Raw genomic sequence first — 13976 nt, 5'->3', positions numbered from 1 at the left:
TTTTTCGAGGGAAATCGGACTATTAGTTAGTATCACTAACATAAACAAGTAAGCGTGACCACGCCCACTCGGGAGAAAGGAAGTATATACCATTTCTTACCACTGGCGCTGTCTGTAATGCGTCATCTACATTTACAGTTACATTTACACGCAGTTTAAACCACGAGAAGTTAGTTTTACGCGCTAGAGGGAAAGAGAGCATCACAACACGTCTTACCAGCACAAAGGTTTTCCCGCTTTTGCCGAGAACGTGCAGCTACGTCACTCACGCGTCTTTTGTGCGTCGTTAATTAAAGCCCCCTTGACACAACTGGTAAACAGGAACTATAAAAGAAATCAATTCAAAATGGAGCCAGAAACACAATGAAACTCCAACTTAACACACAAGTTTTGAGAATGTTCACCCCAGAAAAAGAATAAAAATAAATGAACAATATATCAACACAGCTACAATAACTTGGTTGTAGTTGTGTAGTTTGTAGTTCTGTAAAATCTACAGTTGTGTGTGTATGTTTCAATGTGATATTACTGAAGAGTTACCACAGCAAATAAAAAATACTCCCCGTCGGGGAATCGAACCCCGGTCTTCCGCGTGACAGGCGGAGATACTGTCCACTATACTAACGAGGAAGCCGTGAAACCATGTGTGACGTACCCACGCAGTCAGTGGTTTCTCACCGGGATTACACAGGAATTAAATCTACCTGTTTCACCTGCAGTGACGTACATTTCCTACATCGGTGTTTCAGATTGGTGACAGAAAGTAAGTAGGAATTATTAATATTTAAATGTGGTTAAAGGACTTTTTTGTAACAGAAGTCAAGTGTACGCACACACAATATGATTCTTTTTTTTTATATATTATGATTCAATTCTTAAAATTCTGAATTTATTCTTGAAATATTATGAATTGTTTTTTAATAATGTTTTTTTAATAATGTGTGTGTATATTATATTTAAAGAATAAAGATTTTAATAACTCCACAAAGCAGCCAGGAGCAGGTTTCACTATCACATATCAAAACCAAGAACACCAGTTATATTTGCACGTTTGACTTTTAATGAACAACACATTACACCACACACACACACACAACACTCACACACACACACACTGAATATTCATCGTGTCCAGCGTTCAACACAAATTGATGCACTTATTGTAACAAAGAAGAAGAGTAACCAGTAACCATAAAATGCGCCTGCCTTTACTTCAGTGTGGCAGGAGTGAGGCTCGTCTACATCTCAGCAATGACGGGCAGAATCGGGGCTTTAAATCTCCTGGTCTGTCTGCATGAGCTGCGACAGCCAGACCTCCAGACCAACACAATGTCTTTCTGTGGCTCAGCCTGTCTCTGAGCTGAGGACGTCCCCTCACTCATCTGTCTCACTTCATCTGTCTTTCGTTCCACCTCTCTGCCCTCAGTCGTCTTCCTGCCGCTCCCGGGGTCCTTCAGGTAGATCTCAGCACGTTTTGGACCCTGATTTCCCTCCGACCTGTTCAGAGGGGGCTGATGGGAAATCTGCCGCCCTGTTTTCTTCCCCTCCTCCGCCCACGCTCTGCGGAGGAGCCGAGCCGCGGTGAGGAAAGAGTCCGCCTGGCTGTGCGGCCTCTTGGGGGGGTCTGGGAGTCGAGGCTCACTGCTGCCCTCCATCCCCCTGTTCACTGGAGTCTCCACCTCAGCTACAGGAACACCTGGTCTCAGGTAGTAAATCCTTTGAAACACCTGTAAATCACATTTTAAAGCAGATTAGAGAAAATGATATCAGATTAATCAGATCACTGGGCCCCTCCATAAAGGTCACGACCTCCACAGAGGGTCATGAAGTCTGAGAGGTAAACAGGATGTAAACAGGATCTAGAAAAAAAATCTTATTTCTCAGTCTTACTTTTGTGGTTTTACAATAATTTTTTTGTTACAAACTCTTTTGGCAATTTATACATCAACAGAGAATTTGCTAAAATACAAGAATCTGCAGAGTAGGTGAGAATCTCTGTGTTATTGAAGGACAGTCCCTGTGTCTTTGTAAAGTCTCCACCAGGGGGAGGCAGAGATCCTGTGAAACGTCTCCACCAGTGCCAAGAAATGCAGACATGAAAAGCAACAGTTCCTGGAGAGCAGATGATCTCTGTTAGTTGTGCTTCGGTCTGCACGTGAACCAATCGACCTGAACCAACCTGCGGCTCCTGAAGCTGCTGGTGACGAGGTTGTAAAATAATGAATCCGTCCCGTGGGTGTGGAGACCCTGACGTCCAGAGGACTGACTGAGGACGTCCTGGTCAGAGAGCTGGATGTGGAACCCAGGGCTCGTAGCTGCAGCAGTGGGAGAGGGATGTGAAAAGATGAATAATAATTTTTTTAAAAAGACATTATTATACATTATATCATGACAATATGATATATTATGGCTGCAGATTCAGAATAATCAGTGCACTTCTTCATGTGGTTGAAAATAACATGATGTAAATCTATTTTTCTGACCTGCTCAGCCAGAACAAACCCATACTTTACTTCATTATTTTAAAGTTCAATGACATTGAATATATCTGCCTCAAATTTGGAGAAAATTGTATAAAATGCACAAGAAATCAAAATATGTCAATTTGATGTTTTGGTACAAGCATAAAAAAACAACAAAAAAACAACATGGAGTCTTGGATTTGAATGTTTCACTCAGTGTGAACATCACAGAGCTTCAGTGAAACAACTGGATACAGAATGTAAATAATAATAATAAACCTTTAAGCTACTTAATTTCACTCATTAGCCGTAGTTAGCTTTTAGCAGCTTTTAGCAGCTCACCACTTTCATCAACCCCCAAGTTAAAACTGTCATGTACATATCATCATTATAATAAGAAATAACATGCGACCTGCCAAGAACAAAACAGATGACGGTACGAATTCTATTTTATTGAAGAGATGTAATAATCCCCAGTGAAAATGTCCAGCTGAGCTGCTGTAACGCTGCTTCCTCTGAGCGTTGAGTTCTTGCAGAATGAATCTACATGTGGGTCGAGTTAGAGCAGCTTTCTCCTGGCTAACGTGATCCACTTTAATGTCCACTTCCACAGTAGGACAACCGAACGCCGACAGCATACAGGCAAAGTGGATCATGAATCTAACAGGATACGTTATATGTCTCTGTACTGTTGTTAGCGTTGCTTCAATTATTTCAATTCTCTCAACAAACCTGAGGAAAATTTTCAAAATAAATCTCATCTGACACAACCATGTATGACCGACACACACATACATGAGCACATACAGAATAAACACGTATAAACATGTATCAGTGTATCTACATGTTGAACATATAAGTACACAAAGAAAGGAAATACCAGATTTCAGTGTGAGATCCTCTCTCTCTCTCTCTCTCTCTCTCTCTCTCTCTCTCTCCTCTTCCTCCTCTCAGGACTGACTGCTCTGTGAGACCCTCTCTCTCTCTCTCTCTCTCTCTCTCTCTCTCTCTCTCTTTCAACCCCCATGTAAATGAGCTCCACTGGTCCAAAGTCTGTGTCAGTCTGACCTACATTTTGACGGAAACTGCTGATGAAATGTTTAAAAAATGAGAAAATGTACCAAATCGTGTGGTGAGAGTGTAAAAGTAAAAGACTTTGTTATTCTACTGATGGATGACTGAATAAAACAACAGATTTGTATCTAAGGACATGTCCAAACCACATATACATGATGCAAAAGCAGCAGAAAACAGGAACAAAGAATTCCCAACTGCAGGTCAGATTACCAGTTTTTTTCCCAGCTCTCTGCACCAGTGTCATATGGAATTCATCAGCTCAGACGTTGTGGAGATGTGTTTGTTCACATGTGAGAAGCAGCTGTTGTGTTTAAATCCATGGCACAGTTACAACTTCTCCTGCAGCAGCAGCAGCAGCAGCAGCTGTTTTCAGACAAAGAGCTCAGATCAACTCACTGTACGTTACCTGGCCTCGCACCGAGCAGCCGACACATCACGGCGGAGAGTTAAAGACGAACAGAGACAGACTCTTCCCCCTGGAGACGGTGAAGGAGGATGAAACAGAGCGAAGAGGAGAGAGAAAACTCTCAGGTGACCGGAGGCAAGAATCAGAATCAGGTTTATCACTGAGTAGGTTTTTCACATACACCAAATTTCCCCTGGTGTTTTGGTTCGTAAGAATAAACATAACAAGACGGAACTAGAATCACCTCCTCGTGGTCGTATCCCTCCGCCACTCGGACTAGTTTCAGGTTACATCCCTGTTTATCCAGACTCACAGAAAATATGAATCACTGGTGTGAAATTTTGTCATAATTTCTGTGAAGTCTTCAGTGTTTTGTGAGGTCACCATGACCTTTGACCTGATGTCTTCAGCTCATCCTTGAGACCAAGTGAACGTTTGTGCCAAATCAAGGCGTTACTGAGATATCGCATTCAAAAGGCCAAAACTGTGATCTGTGAGGTCACCACGCCCTTGACCTTTGACCTTTGACACCCAAAATCTAATCAGTTCATCCTTGAGTCCTAGTGAATATTTCTACCAGATTTGAAGAAGGTCCGTCGAGGCTCTGACTGTCGCATGTAAAAATATAAAGAAAGATAAATCAAACCAAGTGCTGTTAGTGCGAGTGATGTTGCTCTGTGTGGTAGAGATACTGTACAGGTACAAATGAGCTACTTGTTAGCATGTTTTTAGGGTTAACGCTAACGTAACAGAGAGTAACTGCATCCCGTCTCATGTTTGAAGTCAGCAGCCAGAACTTTGTTCCCAACTTTAACCAGCTGATAAAACTTTGAAATGGAGTTGTTTAAAAACCTTTACGCCTCATTTAATGGAAGCGTTACATTTCTGCTGTTGGAAATTCTAGTTTTTGGCATCATTTCATGAATATTAATCTTATAATCTTGTTTTCTCTGCGCTCATGCGGCTCGCTGCTGAACTCAGCCACCTCCGGGGGGGAAATCTCTGTGGGATTTTGGACTAAATGTCGACATGATATCGACAGGAGCTGGACTGTAACCTCGGTCTGCTGCTCCGCGGTCTGTTTGCTCTGCTCACCCTCTGTGAGTTCAGCAGGTTTATCTGGGACCACTGGACACCGGGGTCGGGTTTGAGCTCTGTGAGCCACATACGGAAAAATACTTCTTACAATAGAGAAGCTGCAGCGTTCAGGACGTCACTGCCTGTATGTGCGCTTCAGTTTGGGCATCATGCAAGAACCCTCGTGTGAAGAGACTCACACTTCACCTGAGGCAGGAAAGAAACTCCTGAGCGCTCCAGGTCTGTTCAACACGTCACATAGTCAGTTATTATTATTATTATTACACGTAATCTGGATGAATTTAAAGTCAAATGTGTTTCAGAAATCAACTAAAACAATATAAAATGAAATAAAACTTAATGTAAAATGAATCATTAGCCATAATAAAATGCTGCTTATTCATCGACGATCAGTTTAATCAATATTTGTTTTGTGACGCTCTGAAAAAAATGCAATGTCACAAAACAAAACCTGTGAATTCCTCTACTTTTCTATCTCTGTGGCACGTGTATGAAGAAGTTCAAAGGTCAGACGTTAAGCGCACGAGACCGCGACATCACTTGCTCCCAGCTATTCCAAATATTGGAGGATTACACTAAATCATGTGATCGTCGGCCTCTGAAAGCTGCTGTTCACATGTCGAACAGCAGCGGCTCCCCCACGTCATTCACAGAGCTCTCCGGGTCAAAGGTCACAGGGGGTGGGGGGGTGGGGGTGGGGCTAGAGCTGGATCATACAGCGCACTACGCAGTTTGTGCTGGGTCACAGTCGTCATAGATCTGGGTCAAAGGCGAAGGGAAAGCTGCAGGAGCACAGACGATAGTCCCGACTCTACCCATGCAGCTTTTATCTGTGTCGACTGTCGTGTTCCAGGAAGAAGCTCGTGTTAAATATTTTTCTTTCTGTCAACAAAACCTCTCAAATGACCGACTAACAAGTATCGTCTGTGTAGCTGAAGCCTGATTCCACTGTTACACATCAATGATCCGCACTGCTGCACTGGCATACGGAGGACCAGGGACGCCACAGGAAAAGTAATAAAGCATTTCTTTAATTTCATATTTTAAAAATAGGAATTGTAAAAAGAATGAATAATGAATGATTAATCCATTAATAAATACTTTAGATTTACGGGAATACATTCCTGGATTCCCTCTTCAATTTCCATTTCCTTTTTCCCCGCTGCTTTTCTATTTCCTATTAGCTAATCAATTAGCTTAGTCCTTTAGCTTCTCCTGTTAGCCTTTCTGTGACACTCTGGGATGTAACAAGCTCTCTGATTGGTTGGAGAGGTCACCAGTCATATCGTATCCAGGGTTTTACCAAAATGCCTTTTCAAATAGTTTTTCAATTTCTGTTATTTATTCATGAAATGATAAATGCAGCGTTTTTGTAAATCCACTTTTAAATCTGAAGTATTGATCGATAGATTAATCGCTCCTTTGTGAATTGTTTTTACAATTCCTATTTTTAAAATATGAAATTTAGGAAATGCTTTAATGCTTTTCCTGTGACGTTCCTGGTCCTCTGTACTGGGTGACATGTTCTTTCTTCATATTGAAAATGGCGACTTTATTGCCCTTGGACTCAATCCAACTTACCCCACCCTGCTGCCGGAAATATTTCTAGGAGAAAAAGAAATGTGTATTAATCCGCTGCTTAAAATAGTCCTCAACAAATTCACCATCTACCTTCGTTTGACTAAACACAAGCAGATTTTCACTGATAAATTCATCATCATCACATTTTGTGTCCTACACTTTTTACTGATGCGAGAAGATGAAGGCGATCAGCACAGTTTAAAGCAACAGTCACTGAGAGGTGAAGATATCTCAGAGAGTCTCAACAGAAAGAGAAAGTGACAGTAACAGAGTGAAGAGTGAAGTGAAGACAAGACACATGAGACTCAAAGCAATTAATGGTTTAATACCCTGTTTTGTTTTTGTGTTTGTTTGTTTTCAAACACATTCTCCATTCAGCTCCTCGTAGATTGTTTCCAGGTATTTCCAGGTGCTGTTCCAGTGAATTACTGTGACTAAATGTGTCACTGTGTTTGAGGCGATGATGTAAAGTAGGTAATCACTGTGGTATTCGACTTTCTTTGTCGGCTGACCAGGAATTCAGAGCAGCTCGGTAGCAGCTGAGCGTCTTTTGTCAAATCAAATCTCTTCATCTCTCTCTTTCCATTTGGTTGAACCCTTTCTTTTGTTACTTCACAGGATGCCTTCAGCCTTTACTGTGGTCTGTGGCTCATAGTTACTGCTGTGCCTCATTAAAAGAGATGGTGAAAGGATGGGAGAGGTTTGTTTACTTTCGATTCCTGCCCAGATTCTCAGAAACAGGTGACGTCTTTGTCCCCAAACCATCCGTTGAGTTATTCAAACACTTGATTTCACTTGATCCCTGTCATTGTTCCTGACTGCACACAGTAAAGGAGAAACAGCTGGTTTCTAACCTTAGCCTTAAGTTACAGTTTAGCTAACTAATGTTAGCTAGCTGATAGCAGGCCCTTTTGTTTCCAGTGTTAGCTTGTAATTTCTTTAGCTACCAATATAAAATGTCATATGTGATCTTGATCTGGATGATGGATTAGATTTTGGTGGTCAAAGGTCAAAGGTGAAGGTTGCTTTGACCTCATAAAACATGATTTTGAGCTTGTGAACGCAACATGTCCGTAACTCCTTCAGGAAATAATAAATAAAATAAAAACAACAAAAAAAAAAAGGACAAAATGATTAAATTTTAGTGGCTAAAGGTCAAAGGTAACAGTGAACTCAAAAAACACTTTTTAGCCATCACTCAAGACGTCACAGCAATTAGGGCAAAATTTCACAAAAATGTTTTCTCACATTTTCTCTGACTCTGGATAAACAGGGATGTGACCTGAACTAGTTTCAGTCACTGAGTGGCGGAGGGATACGACCATGAGGTGGTGATTCTAGTTTTTCAAGGTTTAGGTAACAGTTACTGTGAGAAAAGATCTTGATACTGTTTTATGCTGTAACACCAATCATGATTTTTTTAACCAGAGAAATCAAAGTCAGATTTTCTGACGGAGATGGACGTTGACCAACATTCATTTGAATAAAGCAGCAGAAGGTTTATATTCAGCTTCAGGTGTCGCATTCGTACATGAAGCCATGACGTGAGCATGACAATAATTCATTTTACGGCCCTACCCTCATTTTGATCCTCTGCCGGTTACAATAAATAATAGCTGAGTGAAGGTGAAGCAGGACGGACCAGTCCGTCCGGTTTCTTCTCTCAGGTGTTCTGTTGTCTGCAGGTATTTCTGCACTGACTGAGAAATCACTGCATCTCAGTGCAGAGATCAGCTGTGACAGGACGAGCGACTCAGAGCTTCTCATCACACAAACGCACAGGTGAGACAACAGTATATGGTCTATTTACATATTTGCTTTTATCATTTTTTTTTACCTGTCGGGATTTCGTCAACCTTTTTTCTCATGTCATGTCATAATTTCATGATTTTCTTTAAAGTTATAATCTGTAACTTTTCTGAATTAAAATATCTAAAAACATTTAGATCTATGTTCTAAATTTTGTTGAGTTGCGTTTTTATAATATCCCAAATGTTTCCAGCAGTTTTCCAACCAGAGAAATCTGTGATTTTAATCACTGTAACGGTCTCGTTCAGTCACCTGTGAGCGGCGTCATCCTGTTCATGTCAGCGCTGTGGTTGTTAGCTGGAGCAAGTCTTCTTTATAATTTCCATCTTGACTCTTGACACTTCACTAGATAGATAGACAGACAGAAAGACAGACAGACAGACAGACAGACAGACAGACAGATAGATAAATAGATAGATAGATAAGGAGAAATTCAAATTCACATCAGAAGCATAAAAAATCTGTAAAAGTAAAAGTAAAAGTTTTCTTGCTTATATTAAAATATACAGTAAATATTTAGCAGGTTTATTGTTTCATTGTAGGAGGGACTTTGTGTGTGTGTTTATATTTTACGCACCTGACATTAATAAACGTGTTAACGCGAACTCTGTATCCAGGTTCCTGCTCCAGACGCCATCATGTCTTCCACGATGGTCATCAGGCAGCCTCAGCCTGTGATGGTGGCTCAGGACTCTGACGAGTGGGGATCTGGGATATGTGACTGTTGCGAGGACGTGCCCGAGTGTGAGTGACCGCACATCTGTGACTTACTGATGTTCAGTGTCACAGCTGGATGTGTGTTTATCTAAAGTTTAACTCTGCTTTGATCAGGTTTTTCTAGCAGCTACATAAAATACAGGTGATCACAGTTTAAACCACCTCATTTGTTAATTTATGATCAAGAGAGAGAGTTTTACCAGAGCCTGAGAGAGGTCAGAGGTCACAGCACATAGAACTATATATATCATATAACTGTGACTAATTCACTTCCTCATAGTGTTTCCTTCTGCCTCTGACTGTGTCAGTATCTGTGTCTTTAACCGTCGCCTCTCTGTGGATTTTACTTCCTGGTTCAGGCTGCTTTGCTTTCTGGTGCTGCCCCTGCTTCGCCTGCAGAACCACCAAGGCCTACGGAGAGTGCCTCTGTCTCCCCCTGCTGGAGATCTTCGGCGGCACCATCCCGCCCATCACCATGTCCATGAGGGTCTCCATGCGGCAGCGTTACGGCATCAAAGTAAGGACTTTTAGTTTCTGTTTTTGGGGGAACGGTTTAAAAGCTCAGTTCTTTATGTTTTCACCAAATATAAAATATAAAATAATAATCTGATATTCACTTCATTCATTCAGTCATTTGTTTGTATCCGAAGAAAACTCGCCTCGATCAATTCATCAAAAACAGTCAAAAAAATTAATAAATAAAATTGAGTTGATTTGATTCCTCTGAGAAATGTAAAAGTAGTCGTTATCATATACGCTTCTTTTTGTGCACAATGTAATATTTGACGTTTTACTCATTGTGCAGCAGTCATCAGTCAACTTTTAATTAGGGCTGAACAATTAATGGAAATATTATCAAAACTGCAATGAAGTGCAATATCCAAATTACAGGAGCTGAAATTATTGTTATAAAAGTAAAATATGTCACAACAACAGACCATGAATGACGTGTTGTGGTGTCAGAGAGGCGCAAATCTTTTTCTCCAGCTGAGAGGGAACATGTTGGTTTAGTACAGACTCAGCAAAAATCACATTATCATTATTATTATAAGTGAAAATTTAAATGCAAAATTGATAATTCCCATGATCCTTTTTCTGCAGAAGAGGATCAGGGCCACATGTGACATTTCTTTTTCCCAGAATTCTGGGATTAAAGTCAGAATTCTGAAATAAATAAATAAATAATTCACATGTGTCCCTGATCCTCTTCTGCAATTTTTCTTTACTTCAGAGGATTTGTTGCAACATGAAGCTTTAAATAATTATCTATTATTTTCCACATGAGTCACATTGTTCTCTGTGGGAATGATCGATGCGGATCATCATGTTTTTCTGTCATTATTCTCTGTACTGATGAACTGGGATCAGACTGTGCACGTGTTGACCTGCGTCTCTGTATCTGGTCTGCAGGGCACCATGTGTAAAGACTGCGTGTACGCGACCTGCTGCTCGCCGTGCACCTGGTGTCAGATGTCCAGAGAGATGAAGAGGAGGAACTACCAGGTCGTCCTGGTCAGCGCCAAAAACACGTAACCGCCCGTCACTCGTCATCACGACCACAGCCTGTGGTTGTCTGAGACTTTTCTTACTTTCATTAAAAAAGAAGAAAAAAAAGCAAGTCATAAATAATTTCAATTATAACATATTTAAATTAATTAAACTTAGTTCATAAATTGACAGTTTTATTTTTGCTTTTTTACTTTGCATTGCTTCATATTTACTTATTAAAATATTTGTCTTTAGTTTATGTTTGGTTGTATCATATTTAATATAGTTCACTTTCATTAATTATTCATGTTCTGTCAATAAAATGTTTATTATTTGCAGTTTTTCCTTTGTTTTCATAGAGAATGCTGTTAGAAGGTAAAAATACATAAATATATAAATGTAAAAATGTGTAAAATACAAAAGCCACACTGCATAGAAAGTGTAAGTGTAATAAATTGAATTACTTTAAATTCATGTGAGACACAATACGTCCTTTAGAGGGAGCCACACTCTTCACATTGTCCTGCAGCCTCCTGTTTTTGAGGTTATGTGGGGTCACAAACGAAAAATCTGCAGTTTCCCACATCATGTCTCAGTTTATACTGCCCCTGTCACCTGCCTACAGGAGGACAAGTCACTGAAAAGAATATATCTGAAAGATCTTTTCTCTACATCAGATAATATGTTTGTTTCCTGCCTCTTTAAGTTCCTCTCAGGCTTCTGTCACAATCATTCAGTCAGGGGACAAAAATGTGAAAATTTGAAATACAAAAGTAAAGTTTGGTTGAGTTTAAACTGATTAGAAAGAAAGATTAATTGGAAATTATGATAAATAATAAATTTATAAAGAGAGTAAATTATTTATTACAATAACTTTACGTGAGATGAGGCAACATTGTAAGTTGTTTCTGTTATTTTTGTCGACCTGCTGTATAATGGTCATTATATTATATTATATTATATTATATTATATTATATTATATTATATTAAACCAGCAAAATTATGCACAACAAAAATATAAATAGTAAGTGATCATCTTGACTTAACATGTTGAAATTAAGTCAAAATGCACCTAAGCCAAGGTTTAAATTGCTATATCATAATTTTGAGTAGTTCTATTATCATAATAATTATTATTTTATCATGTCTAACTCTTCCTGTTGTTTGTTTGTTTTTCGTTAATTGGCCGACCCGGTCTTCCATCCAACAGCTTCCACTTTTCTGTTGGCTTCATTCAGTATTTCATCAGTCTCAGGTGTCAGCTTCTTAGATTCACCTGTCCTTTGATGTTGATGGAAGCTGTTGCAGGTGATGAATTATTTTACAACTTCAGAGTCTTACTGAGCTTTTTTAGTTGCTTTTAGGACATACAGGAGTTTGAGCCACATCATCTACCTCCACATACAGCTGCGTGCAGCAAGAAAAAAAATGTCTGAAAAATCCACTTCATGCTAAAATATAGTGAATATTGGATCCACGCTCCTCAGGGGAAACGTTTAACAACTCTATAAGTGGTGGTTTTGTGCTTGTCGGCGACTCTGCCCTCTAGTGGCCGAAAGAACGGACTAATGAGAACATCTGCGCTGTGTGGTCGACGCCACGTTTGCCAAGACCCATTAAAATTTAAAAGAGGATGGAGGAGGAGAGATTTAACCTCCAGTTCTGCTGTAAACTCATAGAGTCACTATCATGTCATATTTGGTCAAATTACTCCCAATAAACTTCGCCATTTGTTCGGTCGAGGGTTTGGCGCTCCGGCCGAGGCGATCCCTCCCGTCTGAGAGCAAACTTGGCCCCGGTGCTCACTGTAAATTGCTCAGTGGGTTGTTTTTAATAGGATTATAATGACAGTTATGGTTTGCAAGAATTGATGTTTGTGACTTTTATGAGGTGTGAGTGAGGGGGCGGGACCAGGCGGCTCATAAAGGCTGCAGGAATGTTAATTGGTCGAGGCCACTGCTGCCCTCTTTGTTCTGCTCGCTCATACTGGGCTTCTGTTGCGCCTGTTAAAGGCCAAAGAACTGATTTAAAATCTGTGACTTTAACCTCGCACCCCCCCCCCACCACGCCCCACCCCACACACACATATGTACACAACTTATCCCACTTACAAACCCTCCCCCACCCCTCGATTCATCCCCTCCCATTCTTTTTCTTCTGGGTTTTTCCCACCCACTCCTGAAGAAAATGGACCTCTTTGCTTCCCTCATTTCCTCCTTGTTGCTTAATCAGGTGGTTGGCGTTGGCGTTGGCGTTGGCGCCCCCCCTCCCTCCTCCCCGCTGGGTTTGATCCAGTGTTGGGGGAGTAATTTTATCACAGGTTTCTTTTCTCCTGTGGCCACACGGGCGGCTGCACCTCCAGCCAGGGAGGGAGGTTTCTGAAAACCAGAAGGGGATTTGTGTCAGAGTCATTTTTCAACTAAAACCGAGGTGACTGCAAATGTTCTAAAAAATGTTTCTGGCTTTGTCTTTAATATCTTACTGGTTTTATTTCAAAACACAGACATTTCAGCTGGTGACAGGTTAAAATACAGCTGATGCTACCTGGTAATTAATAGGAACTGTTTATATTAACTCACCTGTTTACATTTTCTTAAGGACCAAAGTTATGGAGAATTTAGGGCGTGGCCTCTTTGAGTGACAGGTGGGTGAGCGTATGCTTGCCACATGGCACCGAAGTCCCAGCTCCACACTCTTCTTTGACCTTATTTGGATTAGCTGGGCGTTAGAGGCGGAGTCAGACACTGCCAAGATGGCGATGGGGGAGCAGCTCACTCTGAGCTTTAAAACCGCTCTTCAGAAACGTCACAGAGGCGACATCCATCTTCATTTACAATCTACGTGTCTTTAGTGAGTTAGCATGCTAACATACGGTAATTAGCATTAAACACGAAGTAACAAGGAAACAAAACAGACAAAAATAAAACATTACGATGGTAGAAATGATACAATACAAACAAAAAGTTAAAAGCAACATGATACAACAATTAATGCAGAAATGTAAGTTTATAAAAGTTTCCTTTAAAGTTTTAAAGGATGTCACTGCAAGAGAGGCAGAGGGTCATGTGAACGTCAGCTAAGATTTTGACGTGATGATGGATCATCAAAGTTATTACGGTTCATCCTGGAGGGACCATGATGGTCTGAGCCAGACATCACGATATAACATCCTGTATTTGTTGAGACGTTTCACTGGAACACGTAAATGTGAAGCAGAGAGGAGTCTGAGGATGGCTAAAGGAGTTCAGGTTCATCCTCTGGGAACCATGAACGTCTGTGCAAAGCTTCACATCGATGTAGGCGACAGCAGATGAGAGAGTTCAGTCCAGTGTCACTT

General features: G+C 40.6%; 1 protein-coding gene and 1 non-coding gene across 4 annotated transcripts; one reads left to right on the top strand and one right to left on the bottom strand.

Moving 5' to 3' along the window:
• Positions 1-558: 558 nt before the first annotated feature.
• Positions 559-630, bottom strand: trnad-guc. Its single transcript has one exon. It is a non-coding gene; the product is annotated as a tRNA-Asp (tRNA).
• A 4440-nt stretch (positions 631-5070) lies between these two features.
• LOC111221371 (cornifelin homolog B-like) lies at positions 5071-10809 on the top strand. Of its 3 annotated transcripts, XM_022744734.1 has the most exons (6): positions 5777-6057; positions 7243-7324; positions 8310-8406; positions 9051-9177; positions 9510-9667; positions 10561-10809. In XM_022744734.1, exons 4-6 carry the CDS (start codon positions 9072-9074, stop codon positions 10681-10683), a joined length of 387 nt encoding a protein of 128 aa, XP_022600455.1. In that variant the 5' UTR covers positions 5777-6057; positions 7243-7324; positions 8310-8406; positions 9051-9071; the 3' UTR covers positions 10684-10809. The 3 variants fall into 3 exon arrangements, with proteins under 3 accessions (XP_022600456.1, XP_022600455.1, XP_022600454.1); XM_022744735.1 differs by lacking the exons at positions 5777-6057; positions 7243-7324 and adding an exon at positions 5071-5262; XM_022744733.1 differs by lacking the exon at positions 7243-7324.
• The last annotated feature ends 3167 nt before the right edge of the window (positions 10810-13976 follow it).

This window comes from Seriola dumerili, unplaced genomic scaffold (assembly GCF_002260705.1).
Source record: "Seriola dumerili isolate Sdu_G_001 unplaced genomic scaffold, Sdu_1.0 BDQW01000086.1, whole genome shotgun sequence".
Lineage (NCBI taxonomy): Eukaryota > Metazoa > Chordata > Actinopteri > Carangiformes > Carangidae > Seriola > Seriola dumerili.
The sequence above is the reverse complement of the archived record's forward strand: the minus strand, read 5'-3'. Positions and strand labels throughout refer to the sequence as shown.

Excerpts from the sequence above, each read along its gene's own strand:
- LOC111221371 (XM_022744735.1), top strand. The coding sequence starts at position 9,072 with ATGTCTTCCACGATGGTCATCAGGCAGCCTCAGCCTGTGATGGTGGCT. Across the intron at positions 9,178-9,509 it reads TTGCGAGGACGTGCCCGAGT|GCTGCTTTGCTTTCTGGTGC; the intron begins GTGAGTGACCGC and ends TTCCTGGTTCAG. Across the intron at positions 9,668-10,560 it reads GGCAGCGTTACGGCATCAAA|GGCACCATGTGTAAAGACTG; the intron begins GTAAGGACTTTT and ends TCTGGTCTGCAG.